This window comes from Halichoeres trimaculatus, unplaced genomic scaffold (genome assembly GCF_033239565.1).
Source record: "Halichoeres trimaculatus isolate MK-OKI-2021-1 unplaced genomic scaffold, fHalTri1.1 fHalTri1_scaffold_22, whole genome shotgun sequence".
Lineage (NCBI taxonomy): Eukaryota > Metazoa > Chordata > Actinopteri > Labriformes > Labridae > Halichoeres > Halichoeres trimaculatus.
Window position 1 is genome coordinate 2,822,597 of NW_027437200.1, and position 19,428 is coordinate 2,842,024.

Sequence of the window (19,428 nt, forward strand, 5' to 3'; positions counted from 1 at the left end):
TGATGCAAAGGTCATGTTTCTTTTGATTTCCTGCTTCCTGTCACAGCGGCAGCAAGCAGAAAGCAGCAGTGTGCCAAAAGGAGATCAGATTAAAGTAAATGAACATTTGGGACTAATCTCACAGTGATTAACAGGTAACGCTGAGAGTCCTGGATAACATCAGAGCACACAAGTAAAGCTCTGATTCATTTTTTTTTCTTTTCCATCTCTGTGTTAGTTTAAAATAATCTAATCAGCGAACTCAATCCGAACTGATTTTTCTTTTTTAAGTTGTATTTTTTTTTTTTTTTACACCTTTATCCATGGTTGATCCACTAATCCCAGATTTCTGCTCATCTCTGCACAGGATGTGGACGTTCACGCAGGAGCTCTGTCCGTCCTGTGTGTGGTTCTCTGTCTGAGCGCCATCCTACTTGTCTGCCTGCCCTGGCTCGCCACAGTGAGGCGCTGTGGAGGAGCCCTGGCCCTGTTTGTGTGGGGGACTCTTTACGTCACTGCCATCGTCTTCATCTTCACAGCGGGACCCGTGACTGCATGGGAACAGGTGAGACATCACAACACCAAAGGTGAGACCTGAATGGTTGTAGTCTTCCTGTGTTGTGACCCCGTTCCTTCTCTGGCCAGGTGGCGTTTTTCCTCTTCCTCTCTCTGAGCGTGTACACAGTCCTTCCCCTCTCCATGGCCTGGGCTCTCATGGTTGGGATTGGAACCAGCGTGTCACACATAATCATCATCAGTGTTTACGTCCCTGTCACAAAGCCAGAGACTCCAGACCTGGCTGTACAGGTAAAGATTCCTGTGAATAGAGGAGATGTGAGGCTGGCTGCGCTCTGCTCAGAGGATGACGTTTAATATCCCTCCCTCAACACTTCAGCTTGTTCGGTCACAGTGGAAAATGAGTTTCACCACAGGGTATAATTTCAAAGAAAGGGAAGGTCAGCATTTGCAAATGATTTTCCTATGCAAAGACATCACATGCCACAAAACAGTGATCACATTCAAATAGAGCGGCCGCTCTGTGGGCAGGTTCCAGCTCAGTGGACCAGTTAGACCTCAGGACTTCAGGACCAGGTCTACAGGGTCATGGGTTTTACTGAGAGACACTTCAACCTAAACTGTGTCCGAAGTGGAGCCTTCAGACACAGTCTCTCCACTGTGAATGAGTGAATAAATGACTGAGTGAATAAAAAAATCAAAGATGGGTAAATGAGTAAATAAGCAGATGAACAAATGAGTGAAAGGGTAAAAAAGTGTAAAAATGATTAAGTAAATGAGTGGATAAGTGAATGAGTTTCCGAGTTAATAAGTGAATTGGTGAATGAGAAACAAGTAAATAAGTAAAGGAGTAAAAGAGTGAATTAGTCAATAAATAGAAGAGTGAAGTAGTAAATTAGTGAATGAGTGATTAAAGTCAATATGTGAATTAGTGAATGAGTAAATATTTGAATGATTTAATAAGTGAATGCATGAACAAAGGAATGAGTGCATAGATAAATAAGTGAATGAGATGAATGATGTATGAAGTGTATTAGTTAATGAGTGAATATGTGAATAACTAAGAGTAAATGTGAGAATAAGTGAATGGGTGTGAAAGTGAATTAGTGAATTAATGAGTAAATGAAAGAGTACATAAAAGAGTTGTGAATAAATATATGAGTGAATAAATGAATGAGTGAATAAGTGAATGAGAAAATAAGTGAATGAGTATATAAGTAAATTAGTGACTGAGTAAGTGTGTGATGTGATGTTCGAGTGGTAAATGGACACCCTGTTTTGTTGTTTGTGACTAATGGATCTAACCCCTCATAAACCAGATCTTAAACCAGGTCTTGAGCCAGGTATCTAACCAGGTCTTGAGCCAGGTCTTAACCAGGTTTTTAACCAGGTCTTAAATCAGGTCTTAAATTTGGTCTTGAACCAGGTCTTAAACTAGGTTTCGAATCAGGACTTGAACCAGGTCTTGAACCAGTTTTTCTTTTCACTAGGTCTTAATCCAGGTCTTGAACCAGATATTTAACCGGGTCTTGCACCAGGTCTTCAAATAGGTCTTAAATCGGCTTTTAAATCAAGTCTTAAACCCATTCTTGAACCAGGAATTTAACCAGGTCTTGAACCTGGTCTTGAACCAGGTCTTAAACCAGGTCTTGAACAGGTCTTAAACCAGGTCTTATATCAGGTATTGAACTGAGTATAAAACCAGGCCTTGAACCACGTTTTAAACAAAGTCTTGAACTTGGTATTGAACCAGGTCTGAAACCAGGTCTTGAACCCGGTCTTAAACCAGGTCTCAAATCAGGTCTTGAACAAGGTTTTAAACCAGGTCTTAAATCAGGTGTTGAACCAGGTCCCAAAAAAGGTCTTGAACTCGGTCTTGAACCATGTCTTAAACCAGGTCTTGAACCAGGTCTTGAACCAGGTCTTAAACCAGGTGTTGAACCAGGTCCTTAAACAGGTCTTGAACCCGGTCTTGAACCATGTCTTGAACCAGGTCATAAAGGACCCAGAGTCCCTCAGTTTGATGACTTTTGTGTCAGTAATGATCTCCAGTTTTCTTCAGCCTGTCACTGATTAATGGACACCTGAATGTGGTGCGTCAGCTGCTCTGCTGAGGCTCGTATGGACTCCTAATGACCTCACCTGTCTCCCTCAGCTGGTGGCCAACGCCGTGCTGTTTGTGTGTGTGAACTGCGTGGGGATCTTCCACCTGTGGATGACCGAGAACGATCTCAGGAAATCCAATCAGAAGAGGGAAAAGTTCAGCGCCATCCGCTCGCAGAAAGAAGTCAGCAAGTATCAGCAGGTGAAATGACAGCCTCAGCTGTCCTCCTTCTTTCTTCTGGGTCGTTGAGCTCTGTAGAAATCTGATGGAGCTCCTTTTCTCTGCCTCTTCAGCTGCTCTGAATTAAAAATCATTATGTGTAATCCTCCTCATAAAGGCCTCTCTACCTGGAGCGCCTGGCTTTGGTTGCTGTGTGTTCTCCTGTCCATTTGGTCAATAGATTAATCATTCACTTGATGCCAGGCAGTGGTAGACAAACCCAGGTGGACCATATTCACCGCAGGTACACAAATATGTGTAACATGGTTCACAGAGTCAACAGGCCGTGGCTTCAAAGAGCCTTTTGTTGGCCGCCTCTCCTTTTACAGCCTCTTTGAACAGACTGAGCCCTCTGTGTGAAGAACCAACGTCTCATCACTCACATTCTAAATCACCGCCGTTATCTCCACACCAGTTGTAACCTCTGGTTGTCCCTGTGCTTCCTCCACCACAGGAGCAGCTCCTCCTGTCAGTGTTGCCACGTTACATCGCCATGGAGCTGAAAACGGAGGTGATAAAGAGGCTTTCCAAGCCGAGCAGCGATAAGCAGAATGAGTCCAACCTCCACAACTTCCACAGCTTCTACATCCGGCAACACAAAGACGTCAGGTGAGCATTATTCTGGGGCACTGCTGAGACCTTTAGCTCCTGTCTGTGTGTCATTTTGTAACATTTATACAGCTATCCTCTGACAACAAAGCACAAAGAGCCAGGAACAAAGAACATCCCAGAAGCACACACATCTGACACATGTCTCAGACATGACTGACCTTTGCGTTTGGTCTCCTACAGCATCCTGTATGCAGACATTGTGGGCTTCACAAAGCTGGCAAGTACCTGCACACCAGAGGAGCTGGTGGCTGTGCTCAACAAGCTTTTTGGCAGATTTGACGACATTGCCAAGGTAAGAAATGCAGCAGACCTGTCCTAGATGAAGCTTGAGTCCTTCAGGAACAACACTTAAAGGTTTGTTAAAGGTGTCGCTGAGGAAAGTCAGAGTCTCTCCTCTCTGTCTGTAGAAAAACGGATGTCTCCGCATCAAGATCTTAGGAGACTGTTACTACTGTGTGTCCGGTCTGCCTGATCCCATCCCCTCCCATGCAAAAAACTGTGTTCAGATGGGTCTGGACATGTGCACCGCCATCAGGTGGGTTTCACCAAACTAAAGTCTTTGGTCTGTTTGTTTCAGCTACAGGATGAGAAGCTCTGCAGGGTCAGAGTCAGAGAACATCTGTATGTTCTGATCCTGTTCTCTGGACAACTCACTGATAAAACCACTTTTAATTCACTATCTGTCTATCTGCCTGTCTCTGTCTCTGTCTGTGTGTCTGCCTGTCTGTGTCTCTGTCTGTGTGTCTGCCTGTCTGTGTGTCTGCCTGTGTGTCTGCCTGTCTGTGTCTCTGCCTTTCTGTGTCTCTGTCTGTGTGTCTGCCTGTCTGTGTCTCTGCCTGTCTGTGTCTCTGCCTGTCTGTGTCTCTGTCTGTGTGTCTGCCTGTCTGTGTCTCTGTCTGGGTGTCTGCCTGTCTGTGTCTCTGCCTGTCTGTGTCTCTGTCTGTCTGTCTGTCTGTCTGTCTGTCTCTGTCTGTGTGTCTGCCTGTCTGTGTCTCTGTCTGGGTGTCTGCCTGTCTGTGTCTCTGCCTGTCTGTGTCTGTTTATCTGTGTCCCTGTCTGCTTGTCTGTCTGTCTCTGTCTGTGTGTCTGCCTGTCTGTGTCTCTGTCTGCCTGTCCATGTCTCTGTCTGTGTCTCTCTCCCTGTCTGTCTGCTTGCCTGCCTGCCTTTCTGTGTGTGCCTATCTGTCTGCCTGCTTACCTGTGTGTTTGTGTGTGTCTGTGTTTTTGTGGGGATCTACCTGTCTGCCTGTTTGTCTGTTCGTGTGTCTGTCTGCCTGTCTGTCTGTTTGTGTGTCTCTGCTTGTCTGTTTCTTTGCATTTCCCTCTGTCTGCCTGTCTGCCTGTCTGTCTGTGTGTGTGTCTGTCTGTAGTAAACTGAGGGAGGCCACGGGGGTGGAGATCAGCATGCGTGTAGGAGTCCACACGGGCAACGTGCTCTGCGGTGTGATTGGCTTACAGAAGTGGCAGTACGACGTGTGGTCACACGACGTCACTCTGGCCAACCACATGGAGTCTGGAGGTCTACCTGAGTAAGAACCAGTGGGGCAGCCGTAGCAGAAAACTCATTTTCAGGAGGAGTTCAGAGGAAACATCCTGATTGCTTCTGTTTTCAAAAGGAGAGTCCACATCACAGAGGAGACGCTGCAGCACCTGGACGGGGCGTACCAGGTGGAGGAAGGGGACGGGGGGAGTCGGGATCCTCTTCTAAAGGGGAGAAACACCTACCTGGTGATTGACCCCTACAAGCAGCGCAGCATGTCCAGAAGACCTAAAGTGGTGAGATTGTTAACACACATTTCTCTGCAGACAGGAGGGCGTTTCTGGAGCCCGCTTATTACACGATGACTTCCTGATGGGGTCAGCTATACGACACCTTTGGTTTTCATTCATTAACAGCCTTTGTCCGGGATCCTCTATGTTCCTTTAACTAATTATGTGTAGAAAAATAAGTTTACTTTAATTATTTAAATTGAGCACATTAGCAGATACAGACTGTGTTTGTTTACAATTGAGAAGGAAGTGGGTGACCTTATTAAAGGCTAAGACAGGGGAGAACAGCTAAAAACACAAAGAGAAAAAAACATTTTAATAACTTCAGGTGTGACAGTATTTGGACTGAAAGTTGACATCCAGTGAATGAAAGAGAAAAAAAAACGAATCTTAGCTCCTGAAGTCAAGCGAAACAAGGAATCAAAGATCTCTGTCTCAACTCTAGGTCAACATTTTGGCGTCAGGGGAGCCCAGGCAGCGAGCGTCAGTCCGGATGTCTCAGTACCTGCAGTCCTGGAGGACCATCCACCCCTTTGCAGACCTGAGTAACCCTGGAGCTACGCCTACCAAGAAGAGAAAACTGCCCCGAAGCATCACCAATATCATGAGCAGATCCTATCAGCCGGCTGTACGTGTTTCTCTTCCTGTTTTCATTCTGTGCTGCATGAAATCGAAGTCTCAAACCTGCGAGGCTCGCTGCCGCTAGTTTAACATGTTTGATTGGCTCTTTGCTTTTATACGTCTGGGTCCTTCAAGATGTGTGTGGTGAAATGTTGTAGTTCACAAACTGCTTTAAGAGTTATTCATCGTGGTACTGGGGCATTGCTGCAGCGCTTGTTCTTCAAAGCAGCTTTCATATTACTGATTTTATTATTGAGGTTTTCTGTGCTCAGAAACACAACACACATTTACTCTGTTCAAGATCGCCAAACTTTCTCTTTCTCTTTGTTTACCTGATTGACTCACTGATAACCGCTGTTTGTGTGTTCTTGTAATAAGCCTCTACTTCTTCCTCTAAAAATATTTCTCTTGATCTTGCAGCCACACTGCTACCGCTTGTCAGGTTTATTGCTGTTTATAAGTGGTAGACATGCGCAGTTGGAGTTTGTTTGATGGGGTTTTCCAGAAGGTTCCTCTTAATTATGACATAATCTGCACCTGTGTCTCTTTCATGGTGTAGTAAGTTAACTGGACGGTTATTTGCAGTTATGCATACAGCTAAACGGGCCGTTCCATAACAGAACATTGAGACTAATGGTTCCGTTTGTTTAATGACTGAAGATGTATACGGGCCCTGAAGGTTTGCAACATTTCTCTCCTTACAAGCTCAAACAGATCGTTCTAAAGTGTTTGAAACTGGTCACCTCATGTCATTCACACTGCTGACAGTGTGTGTGTGTGTGTGTGTGTGTGTGTGTGTGTGTGTGTGTGTGTGTGTGTGTGTGTCAAGGTTATAATAGTTTTGGATTTGTCATTATAGTTTAGTTTTAGTCAGTTTTGACATTTTTTTTCCATTACAGTTTAGTTTTAATTAGTGTTAGAGCGGGCATTCTAGTTTTTATTTAGTTTTGATTTTTGCAACAAGGCTTAGTTTTTGTTAAGTATTAGTTTTTCATACCTTATTAACCAGGTGCAGGATTCAAAAAGGTCAGGGTAAATATTTTGTAATACTGTTTAATTTCAAGTCCAACATAGTGCTCACTGCTCAGTCATGATACTGAACTGTCGGCTGCTGCCTTCAACACAAGAAAATAATATAAACTTAAATAAACAAATATAAACAGAAATTATGTAAAACAATACAATATGAGCTTTAATAATTAGAAACTTGGACTCTGTAACAATAAAGTCAGACTCACATGAAATGAAACAATTACAGATGCTCTGATTCATTGCTCCACTACGTTTCGTCGCAGCACAGAGCACAGCCAGTCAGTGCAGTAAACAAGCACGTCCCAGTACGTCACCATAGACTCTACGATGGTGCCGTACAGCACTGACAACTGCCGAAAACTGTCTCAAAATTTTGGGACAATGTGTCGGATTAATTTAAATCCTAAAGGTTGTTAATATTGTCAGAAACTATAACTAAGGAAATTTTGTCTATCATTTTAGTTAGTTTCAGTTAGTTTTGTGAACACAAGATACAGTTATAGTTTACTTATCATTTTTGTTGTTTTTTTTTCTAGTTTTTATTAGTTTGAGTTAACTGCAATGTATTTTAAATTTCAGTTTTTGTTTTTAGTTTCGTTTTAGTTAACTATTATAACCTTGGTGTGTGTGTTTCAGGTAAGAACACCTCGCCACAGCAGTTCGTCCAGGTAAGTTTCCTGAACAACATTGAAGAAATACGTTAGCATTGTCCCTCCATGAATCCTGTTGATACCGGTCAGAGTGTTTTACTCTGTGGTTGAACTCAAGTCTGATGTGTTTGTGTTTAGTTTGGAGGTTGATCAGGGAACAAGAGGATCCTTGGACACACTGGACACTGCAGGGTAAGACAGTCTTCCTATTCTCTCTCTGAGTTACCAGTAGTAACCCACGGCAGTGAGACCGTCTGATACTACTGTGGGCTAACGTGGTTTTACATGGTTCCGAATAGTTTCTAATGTGGTTTCTCATGTAGTTTCTAATATTGTTTCCAATACAGATTCTAATGCAGTCACTAATTCAGGCTAATGGGATTCAACATAGGTTCTGCAAGGTTCTAATGTGGTTTATAGATGTGTTTTTTAAAGTTGTGGCTAATGGAGGCTAATGTGTCTTAACATAGTTTCTAATGTGGTTTCTAATGGGGTGTCTAATGCAGACTAAAGTGGTTTAACATGGTCCCTTATCTGTTTGTACTGTGGTTTCTTATTTGGTTTGTGTTTGTGTGGATTTGTTCAGGAGGAGGCTAAAGAAGCTGAACTGTCTAACTCTGCTGTTCAACGACCTGAGCCTGGAGAGGAAGGTATATTCCTTTGGACAGAAGCAGGATCAGATCATGAAAACTTTGGTTGAAACTTGAATATCTCTCTTTGTGTTTGTCTTGCAGTTCCGTCTATCAGAGGTCACAGGTTTACACCAGTCCATGAGCTGCATGGCTTTGATTTTCGTCACTCTGTTTGCTGTTCAGATGCTGGTGTCTGAGAAGTGAGTCTAATCTCAGCCACACACTGGAACCTGTTAGTTAAACGTGTTTGTTGTTATTTTCCTGAAATCACAGGAAATCAGTTCTTTTGCTGTAAAAAGTTCTGATTTTCTCCACCATGTTCCCGTTAACGGTGGTTAACAGTGTCTGTGATTATTTTTACATTCTTTCTCAGGAACTTTGAGCTGGCTGTGTCCTACGGGGTGAGCTTCCCTGTGCTGGTGCTGCTTCTGTCCATCGGTTTCACTGGGTACTTGGAGGTAAGCTGACATGATCAGAGCTCATAGTAAAGTGTAGGTACAGGGGGTGACTGAGATGGGTTGTAGATTTTAACAAACAGTTGAAGTTTGAGTAAGTTTTGAAAACAGTTTGGTTTTCATTAATTTTAAAACAATATTTGGTGTGATGGTTTAAATGACCACATACATTGCCATGACGCTTTTTTGGACCTGTGTTTGTTTCAGAAATGGCGTTCAAAGATGCCGGTGGGCGTTCAGTGGGTATCAGGGCTGTCCCGTGGCGTCTCCAGCAAGGCGGCACTGCGGCTCTTTGTGGTCTCTCTCTGTGTGCTCATAACGCTGCTCATGGCCATTCTGAACTTTGTGAGTTCTCCTCGTCTCCATCTTCTTCTTTTTTTCTTCAGTTATTAACTCAAACATTTCTCAGTTTCTTTTTGTTTCCTTTCATGTGTTTCAGTGTTTCCTCCCAGGACGGAACTGCACTGTGATCGAGAACAGGACGGAGCTGGAGGAGCTGAAGCTCTACACTGGACCTGTGAGTTTATCCATCTCTGTGTTTTTGTAAAGAGGGATTATCAGTCTCTGTCATCCTAAAGATGCTCACACATCTTGACCACAGAAGTAGCTTTTAGCTCCGGTCATTCAGACAAGTTAGTGGTTTTTAAACACTAAATTCAAGCTGTTAGCAGCGTGAAAATGTATGGTTGTTCTGTGGACAGCTGTCAGAAATGATACTATACAACAGAGACAACGTCTGTCAAGTTTGGACAGTTACAGAGCAACCGGTGTTTTGGAGTTAATAGCGACCATGCTAAGTGGTGACTCTCAGCCGACAGTATCAGTGGATATCAGATATCAGTCTGTGTGCTCTTTTTAGTGTGGGAGGGTTTCTGATTTATTGACACGTTTACGTCCTGGTCTGTCACAGTCTGGTAAGTGTCCACGGATAATGCAGTCATGAGCATTGAGTGACAGTTGTGTGTTTAAATTGCTCTCTGGGTACACGCTGGATTTCTCCACTAAAAACGTCTGTCCACCAAATATCTGTCCACTTGATGATCTCTTCTATCCACTGCTATTTCACAAACCTGGGAGACGTTGTGGTACTCATCCACCATTGTTGCTAAACAAATAATCCCTCTATTTATCACATGTCTTTTGATGGCTTCAGAAACTGCTCATTAAACGTTTAGTGAACTGGTTTGACACAGCCCCTGCAATCATCTTCTCTAGGTTAATCACTGTGACAAACCATCAGTGTTCCTGTTACTGCTCCCTTTTAGCTTCTCAGACACTGTTTAAAACAGATAAGGTGTGCTGTTTTCCTGACCTGCTGTTTCACTGAAGCAGGTTTAAGGCAAGGGGCAACATCTGGTCAGTAGAACTGAAGCCTACGTGGAAGTGCTAAAAGTTGCTGTTCATTGAGAAGCTGCATGAGACAAGTTGGAGAAAGACCAGAAACCATGTACACCAAACCAAAAAACAGACTTTTACAGCATTAAAAACATATTTACAGCCTGGTTTAAAAAACATTTTGGGTCTGAAATGTTCATTTCTCTATCGGCACACACTGTACTGTGAGTGAATTTTTTTCTATCTCTGTGGTTTAGAAGTTATTAGGATTGTTTGATTGCCCAATCAGAGACATGGCTTAGGTCACATGACTGCCAGGCACCCTGTAGCTGTTAAAAAGGAAACACACTGCCAGTGTCATAGTAAATGTGGCTGCGTCCGTGGATTGGCTTCATTTCACAGTTTCAGGAACAAATGGGTGACGTCACAGAGGCTACGTCCATGTTTTATACAGTCAGTGGTATGGGGCTGATCCCAATTGTTACTCTTCCCCAGGGTTTGACATTAATGTTTTTGCTCACCAGCTACTGTGGCTAGTGGTTTCCCAGAGTTACTAGCCACTCACTGTTTTCACTAGCAACAAGTTTGTTGTTGGATAATTATGTCCAATATGATCAAAGTGGGGGGTGCCCAGTGGCGCAACGGGTAGTGCTGAAGCCTCACAGTACTAAGGTCACCGATTCGATTCCCAGCTTGGCCGGTGGGCCTTTCTGTGTGGAGTATGCATGTTCTCCCCGGGTCCTCCGGCTTCCTTCCACAGTCCAAAAACATGCTCACCAGGTTCATTGAACACTCTAGATTGTCCGTAGGTATGAGTGTGTGCGTGAATGGTTGTCTGTGTCTGTGTCTGTGTCAGCCCTGTGATTGACTGGCGACCAGTCCAGGGTGTACCCCGCCTCTCGCCCAATGACAGCTGGGATAGGCTCCAGACACTCACAACCCTGAACAGGATAAGCGGTTCAGAAAATGAATGAATGAATGATTAAAGCAGATGATAACATGGTAAAGTTTACTTGAACTAAATTTACAACCTTTTTGAATGTAAATGACCCCTGAGCACACTAAAATAAAGACTACATAAATCAGGTATTTAGCTCTGAAACAGTTGTGCTCCTTAAATATGAAAATATGCATACTATTAAAACAAAGTAAAAAGAGAAGGAGTTTATCATTGCGTTTAATGGGAGTTGTGAAGGTTGAAGATTAGTTGAAAAAATAAAAACTAAGCTGAAAAATCTAGTTAGAAACACTGTCTTCTTAAATATTTATTTCCATCAGTAATTTTTTTAGCAATAAACTAAGTACCATACTTTCTGGACTATAAGTTACTCTGGAGTATAATCATACATTTTTTGGAAGTTGTATCGGTCAGAAACTGTGTCATGAAGACCAAAACAGCATATATAAGTCACACTGGACCATAAGTAGCATTTATTTAAAATGATTTGGTTTGTTTACAGTATTTCCAGAGCGAAATTTTTACATATAACTTTGATAAATGTTTGTACATTAGGTAGTTTAAATACTGTTCCTGGTCCTAGTTTGTCTTCATTTCAAGGACTGTGTAGCCCTTCACCTTCACCTTACAGAGAATTGGGACACCACTTCACTAGACAAACGTTCAAAACCAAGGTCTAAGGGGTAGAATTGGGATTGGTCCGTAGTGTGGTGGTTAAAGCGTATGCACATATAGGGGCCTACATCGTGGCTTGGTCCAATCCTGGTCTGCAGCCCTGTTAGAGCCCAAAATGTAATACAGACTCAGAATGTAATTAAACACTATATGTAACAACTCTTTGCCCAAAATGTAAGACTTCGTCACATTTTGGATATTACATTTTGTCATTGTTACATTTCCAGCTTTTACACTGTTCCTCTCCTGATAAAGGTTAAAACAAACGGGCGGTGTCTTGGGAAAGGTACCAAAGTAACCAGGGTCCTTGAGAGGCAAGCGTATGGGTCTGAACCTTAACATGTTTTTAGACACACTTCGATCAGATGATGGAGAAAAGGGTGGAGTAGAGATCCAGCAGGATTACACCTCCTCTAAGCTACACTGTAACACACAGCAGCCTGAGAATAAATCAAAGATGATCGGTCTGTCATGGTGTTGCCCAGTGTACTGTCATGTCCTGACATGTTGAATATTTAAATCTCCAGCACAGCTTCATTGATGACACAGACCTCATGTTAACCCCATGTTTCCTCCTGGTCTCCAAACGTGCAGTACTACCTGTACTGCTGCCTGCTGGCCATGCTGGGGGTCATCGTCTTCGTCAGGACCTGCCTCTCTGTGAAGGCTCTGCTGCTCACGCTGGCCGTGGTGGTTTACCTTGCACTCTTCCTTTACGTTTTCGCCCCGAGGTCCTACTGCCTCATCGGCCTGCTCTACAACCAAACCAAGTGAGTCCTGCAGAAGCCTGTCCTCCACATTCATTCATGGCTCTCTTTAGTCCTCTCTGGGTGCTCTGAGTCCAGGTGTTACGTTCCTGCTTTCAGCCTCACTCTGGATCAGATCAGCATCTTTTATTCAGGAGCTTTTCACAGCAGGGGGCCCACTCAGTTTACTCTGGATACAAGAAACTGTTGAGTGAGGAGTGAAGTGCTGAAGGGAAACGGGTCAGGATTTTATCAGTTAAAGAGATGTTGATGTGTTCTCTTGCAGACCAGGGGTGCTGAAAGACCCTCAGATCATGTCCGGAGTCTGGCTGGTCATCTTCTACATCGTGTGCCTCATCCTGGCCCGACAGGTACATGTCTGACTTCAGAAGTGTCCCTGAAAGACCGGATGTGTGTGATGGTGTGACAGATATCTGATATCCCCTCTTTCTCTCCTCTTTCTCAGGACGAGCTAGGTTCCCGTGTGGACTTCCTGTTGGAGTGTTGTTTCATGGCGGAGAGGGAGGAGATGGAGACCATGGAGAACGTCAACAAGCTCCTCTTGCAGAATGTGCTGCCACTCCACGTCGCCTCCTTCTTCATGGGAAAAACTATCCGCAACCAGGTAAACGAAGGACGGCAGAGTAAAGATGGGTTGTTGATTTCTAACCCTGCTATTAGTCAGCACATATTAACATCCAGTTACTGATTAACCATACAGTTTAACAGCACGCTACATGTACAGAGACTACAGGATCAACTTCTGAACACTGCCATCAGCTGCATGTTGTCCCCCACTCTGCTCATCTCTGTACAGACAGGAACAAAGAACCGAAAGGCCAACATTTTTAACTGAACACAGATGTAATAAGCATAGGTGTCAGTTTAGGGGGGAACCAGGGGGGTGTGTCCTCCCACACTTTTTCTCAGAGGTCTTTTGCCCCCACCACGCACAAATCCTTCATATGTAAGCCATTGTTACCCCAACTATTTTTCGTTTCGACACTTCAGAATGCACCATAAACACACAAAAATACAGAAAATTGGTACTATTGATACTGATTGTCAGGTACCAGGCTACTTTATTAGGTACACCTTGCTAGCACCGGGTTGGACCCCCTTTTGCCTTCAGAACTGCCTTAATCCTTGGTGACATAGATTCAACAAGGTACTGGAAACATTCCTCAGAGAGTTTGGTCCATATTGACATGACAGCATCACACAGTTGCTGCAGATTTGTGGGCTGAACATCCATGATGAGAATCTCCCATTCCACCACATCCCAAAGGTGCTCTATTGGATTGAGATCTGGGGACTGTGGAGGACATTAGAGTTCAGGGAACTCATTGTCATGTTGAAGAAAGCAGTCTGAGATGATTCCAGCTTTATGACATGGAGCGTTATCCTGCTGGAAGTAGCCATCAGAAGATGGGTACACTGTGCTCATAAAGGGATGGACATGGTCAGCAACAATACTCAGGTAGGCTGTGGACTTTAAACCATGCTCATTTGGTACTAAGGGGCCCAAAGTGAGCCAAGAAAATATCCCCCACACCATTACACCAGCAGCAGCAGCCTGAACCGTTGATACAAGGCAGGATGGATCCATGCTTTCATGTTGTTGACGCCAAATTCTGACCCTACCATCTGAATGTGGAGCAGAAGTCCAGACTCATCAGTAGGGATGGGTACCTTTTACATTTGAAGCGATACGGTACCGATGCCCGGTACCTAGCAATCAGTACCGGTACCCAACGGTACCAATTTTCGGTACTTATTTGTGTTTATGTAGTAAAAATATCAATATCTTTAACAATAAAACATGTATTTTTTTTCAATTTGACACATTTATTCTCCAATATATAACCTTACGGATATGGTACAGATGCCCGGTACCTGGCAATTGGTACCGGTACTCAATGGTACCAATTTTTAGTACTTTTTTGTGTTCATGTAGTAAAAATATCAATTTCTTTAAAAATAAAACGTATATCTATTTTCAATTTGACATATTTATTCTTCACTATACAAGCTTACCTATAAAGTACCTAATTCGGTACCCATCCCTACTCATCAGACCAGGCAATGTTTTTCCAATCTTCTATTGTCCAGTTTTGGTGTTGCTGTGTGAATTGTAGCCTCAGTTTCCTGTTCTTAGCTGACAGGAGGGTCACCTGGTGTGGTCTTCTGCTGCTGTAGCCCATCTGCCTCAAGGTTGGACGTGTTGTGTGTTCAGAGATGCTCTTCTGCAGACCTCGGTTGTAACCAGTGGTTATTTGAGTTACTGTTGCCTTTCTATCAGCTCCAACCAGTCTGTCCATTCTCCCCTGACCTCTGGCATAAACAAGGCATTTTGGCCCACAGAACTGCTGCTCACTGGATATTTTCTTTTTTTGGGACCATTCTCTGTAAACCCTAGAGATGGTTGTTGGTTAAAATCCCAGTAGATCAGCAGTTTATGAAACACTCAGACCAGCCTGTCTGGCACCAACTTTAAAGTCCCTCCCCACTTTTAAAAACAAATCGACACCATTGACAGATAGCCAAAAGAGTAAAAACATCAAGGTAACAAGGTAGAATGATAGTAAAGTGACCTACTCTTTACACATCAGGTGAATAAATGAAGGAGCATACTGTGAATGTTTCCTCTTCTCTGTGGTGCTGTTTCAGGACCTGTACAGTCAGTCCTATGACTCGGTGTGTGTGATGTTCGCCTCGGTGCCTCAGTTTAAAGAGTTTTACAGTGAGAGCAGCGCCAACAAAGACGGACTGGAGTGTTTGCGCCTCCTCAATGAGATCATATCAGACTTTGACGAGGTAAGAGGAAGAGGATATTATAATGACTGAGCTGGAACATTCTGTCTCTGACTGTGCTCTCTGTACTTCCTCCCTGCCTTCAGCTCCTGTCCAAGCCCAAATTCTGCACCGTGGAGAAGATCAAAACCATCGGCAGCACGTACATGGCTGCAGCAGGGCTCCGACAGGCGCCTCACGGGGATGAGACAAAGGTTTGAAAAGTCTTATTTATCAAAGTTGAAGACTTCACACACCCTGCTCCAGGTTAACTTGACCTCTGGCTCCCCCTGCAGAAAGTGGAGATGTCCTACAGTCACGTCCGCTCCATGGTGGAGTTCGCCTCAGCTCTCATGCGCAAACTGGAGCTCATCAACACACACTCTTTCAACAGCTTCAAGCTGAGGATTGGTGAGTGTGTTTGACTGAAACACCTGCAGGAGTGGTAGGAGGAGCTGTGAAGCAGTGACGAGCACGTAATACAGTCAAAGTTTCAAAGATAAAAATTAAAAACAAAAATAGTCCAGATATTCCTCCATCAAATAACATCCTGAACACACAGAGATGTGACTCTGTTTATAGAAAGATAATTTACACACAGAGTAAGCTAACTGTGGTTCATCTGCAGGAATAAATCATGGCCCCGTGATCGCAGGAGTGATCGGAGCTCACAAACCTCAGTACGACATCTGGGGCAACACTGTGAACGTGGCCAGCAGGATGGACAGCACCGGGGTGCTGGACAAGATACAGGTGAGACAAGACACAGGATACAGGAGGGTCAGAATACAGGTAAGAGACAGGATACAGGAGGGTCAGAATACAGGTAAGAGACAAGATACATGTGAGACAAGACACAGGATACAGGAGAGTCAGAATACAGGTAAGAGACAAGATACATGTGAGACAAGACACAGGATACAGGAGGGTCATAATACAGGTAAGAGACAAGATATAGGTAAAATACAAGATACAGGTAAGAGACAAGATAAAGGTAAATTACAAGATACAGGTAAGAGACAAGAGACAGGACACAGGAGGGTCAGAATACAGGTGGGGGACAGGTGAGTGACAAGAAGCATAATACACAGGAGGCAATGGACATGTGAGAGACAGGATACAGTTGAGAGACAAGAGACAGGTGAGGGACAGGATACAAAGAGACACAGGATACAGGTGAGGGAAAAAGAGACGTTACAGGTGAAAGACAATAAACAGGTGTGACACAGGATACAGGTGAGGCAAGAGACAGCATACGGGAAAGTCAAAATACAGGCAAGACACAAAAAACAAGTAAGATACAAGATACAGGTGAGAGACAAGAGACAGGTAAGAGACAAGGGACAGGATACGGGTGAGAGACAGGTGACAGGTCGGAGACAGGTGAGGGAAAAAAGGATACAGGTTAGAGGCAGTAGACAGGTGAGAGACAAGATACAGGTGAGAGGCAAGATACAGGTGATAGACAAGAGACAAGATACAGGTCAGGGACAATAGACAGGTGCGACACAGGAAACAGGTGAGAGGCAAGATACAGGTGAGAGACAAGATTCAAGAAACAAGTAAGATACAAGATACAGGTTAGAGACAATAGACAGTTAAGAGACAAGCAACAGGATACAGTTGAGGGACAGGCGAGGGACAAGAGACATGATACAGGTTAGAGGCAGGATACAGGGGAGAGAGAAGAGACAGAATACAGGTGAGAGACAAGAGACAGGATATAGGTGAGACACAAGAGACAGGATACAGGTTAGAGGCAGGATACAGGGGACAGACAAGAGACAGAATACAGGTGAGAGACAAGAGACAGGATATAGGTGAGACACAAGAGACAGGATACAGGTTAGAGGCAGGATACAGGGGACAGACAAGAGACAGAATACATGTGAGAGACAAGAGACAGGATACAGGGGAGAGACAAGAAACAGGATACAGGTGAGAGACAAGAGACAGGATACAGGGGAGATGTAAGATATGGGTTAGAGACCAGATACAAGAAACAAGTAAGATACAAGATACAGGTGAGACCTGGTACAAGTTACAGGTAAAGGACAAGATACAGTTAGAATACAAGTACAGTTGAGTGACAAGAGACAAGAAGCAGGTGAGGTACAAGATTTATGTGAGACACAAGTTGCAGAATGCAGGTGGGAGACATGGTATAAGGTGAAAAACAAGATGTAAAATAAAAGATACATTTAAGAAACAAGATACAAGAAACGGATGAGAGACCAGATACAGGTGAGATACAAGATACGGCTAAAAGATCAGATACAAAGAGTAGATGAGATACAAGATACAGGTATTAAACAAAATGCAATTGCGATAACAAGATAAAGTTGAGAGACGAGAGACAAGGTTCAGGTGAAAGATAGATCACAGTATAATTTCAGTGAGATATGCCATAATACTCTTGTCCCTGAGGGTTTCATTTAAAGAGAAACCTGTAGTAACCCTGCAGAGTAAGGATGGATAGAAACATGGTGTAGAATTCTTTTCATCTGTCTGTTTACATCATAGCAAAGGTCATCTTTGCTCTGTCTGCCATCATGTTGTCTGCAGCATCTCTCTGTAGCCTCTGTCTTTTGATGTCCTGCCTCTTGACTTGTCCCACTTATATTGACCCATCCCTGACTCTCTTTGAGGGGCAGACTCCTGAAGATTCAAGGGCTGGAGCTGGGGAGGATTCTAGAAATCTACCAGAGGGTGTAATGTAACTGTAGTGTATAGCAAAGTGACTCAGGATCAATCCTCTCCCAACATTATCCAAATGAGTGGATTAATCGTGTTTATGAGGTGATTGAGAGACCTCCCTCTGTCATTCTGTAACTCTTTTCCTTTTGCTCCAAAGGTGACAGAGGAGACAAGTCAGATGGTGGAGAGCGTGGGATTCAGCATCACTCTCAGAGGAGTCGTCCACGTCAAGGGGAAAGGAGATCTCACCACATACTTTGTCAACACGGACCCAACATCTCCTCAGATCTGACCTCAGATGTCACCTCAGACCCAACCTGCGGACAAACTGTTGATGTTTGCCCTGATGGAGCACCACATGGCTCCGACCGGTGCCCCTCAGACTCAGAAATGATCTACCTTTGCACTGACTCCATGTTGTTAATGGGATGTAGCAGAACTGCCTCCGTCTTTGGGATGAGACGCTAAATAAAATCCTGAAACCCAGTTCAACGAAGACCAGTAGGTGACAGCAGAGGGTTTTCTACTCATGGACCTTTAAATGTCAAACTGACCCTCTGACTGTATCTGTACTGTGACAGGCTTATCCTGTGAAACTACATTACCCATCATTCACTTTAACATAGGTACAAACATAGGTACACTCACAAAGTATGACTCAGATCATGCTTTTCTTTTGATACAAATGCACTGTGTAATATAAACTAATTTATTTAAATAAAAAGTCTGATCCTTTTTATGTTTGCCAAAGATTAGAGATGTGGAGTGGATCTATCTAGCTGTTGAGCATTTTATTTTAGTTAGATTACACTGATCTTGGTTTGATGTTAGTTACAGAAATAAAAGAAGAAGAAGAAGAAATAGCTTTTCTACAATTACTTTAATGGAGCTCTTTGGGACAGATTGGTTCTTCATCTCCCATATGGTTTGAAAACAAGTCTGAAAAGTCACGAGATGATTCACAGCCTGGAAAACAGAAAAGAAAAAGAAAAACAGATTGTAACAGAAGAAGGTTGTTGTTGTTTTGTTTTGTTTTGTTTTGTTTTGTTTTGTTTTGTTTTTTTGCTTTTCATTGTGAAATCCTGGGGAAGACAAAGACTAAAGAGAAGTAACTTTCTCCTTTTGATAAACAAGGAAACAGATTTACATGTTTTCACACAGCATGTCTGTCTGTGTGTCACTCACCGCTGCAGTCAGTGAGGTTTGTTTCCGGTTAAAAAATGTTTCTGTGTACGACTGCTGACCAAACTGAGACTTGATGCTTTGACACGTATTTGCACCTGAGCATAAAGATGTATTTTGCCATGAAGAGGCAGAAAATGCTGATTAAAGTTGCACATTTATATAAACTATAAGTGGGGTTCTTTGATACTGACAGAGTCCTCGTTCTTTAATTTCTGTGTGGGATGAAGTCTGAATGTAAACTGAAGAGAGTTTGTGTATAAAGGGAAATATTCCATTTACTATTTATGGACTAATAATAAAACAAATAACGGTTGAATCTGACTCATTTGTAAAATTGCTTCTACTTTCAACACCTCCGGAATTTCCCTCTGCTCGCTGTAACGCCCACATACGCTCTGATTGGCTATCATGACTTCCCTGGAAAACTTTCCTGGCTTCCTACTGGCTCC

The 19,428-nt window shown here is 43.4% G+C and overlaps 1 protein-coding gene across 1 annotated transcript; it reads left to right on the forward strand.

The window, feature by feature from the left end:
- The first annotated feature begins 412 nt into the window (after positions 1-412).
- On the forward strand, positions 413-19,235 carry LOC141811323 (adenylate cyclase type 2). Its single transcript, XM_074699333.1, has 24 exons — positions 413-544; positions 625-786; positions 2,651-2,800; positions 3,273-3,427; positions 3,611-3,722; positions 3,838-3,965; positions 4,801-4,959; positions 5,047-5,206; positions 5,646-5,828; positions 7,490-7,521; positions 7,642-7,695; positions 8,090-8,153; positions 8,238-8,335; positions 8,509-8,593; positions 8,798-8,935; positions 9,030-9,107; positions 12,153-12,328; positions 12,591-12,675; positions 12,771-12,929; positions 14,975-15,121; positions 15,205-15,312; positions 15,394-15,508; positions 15,726-15,850; positions 17,952-19,235. Exons 2-24 carry the CDS (start codon positions 679-681, stop codon positions 18,084-18,086), a joined length of 2,754 nt encoding a protein of 917 aa, XP_074555434.1. The 5' UTR covers positions 413-544; positions 625-678; the 3' UTR covers positions 18,087-19,235.
- Positions 19,236-19,428: the final 193 nt, after the last annotated feature.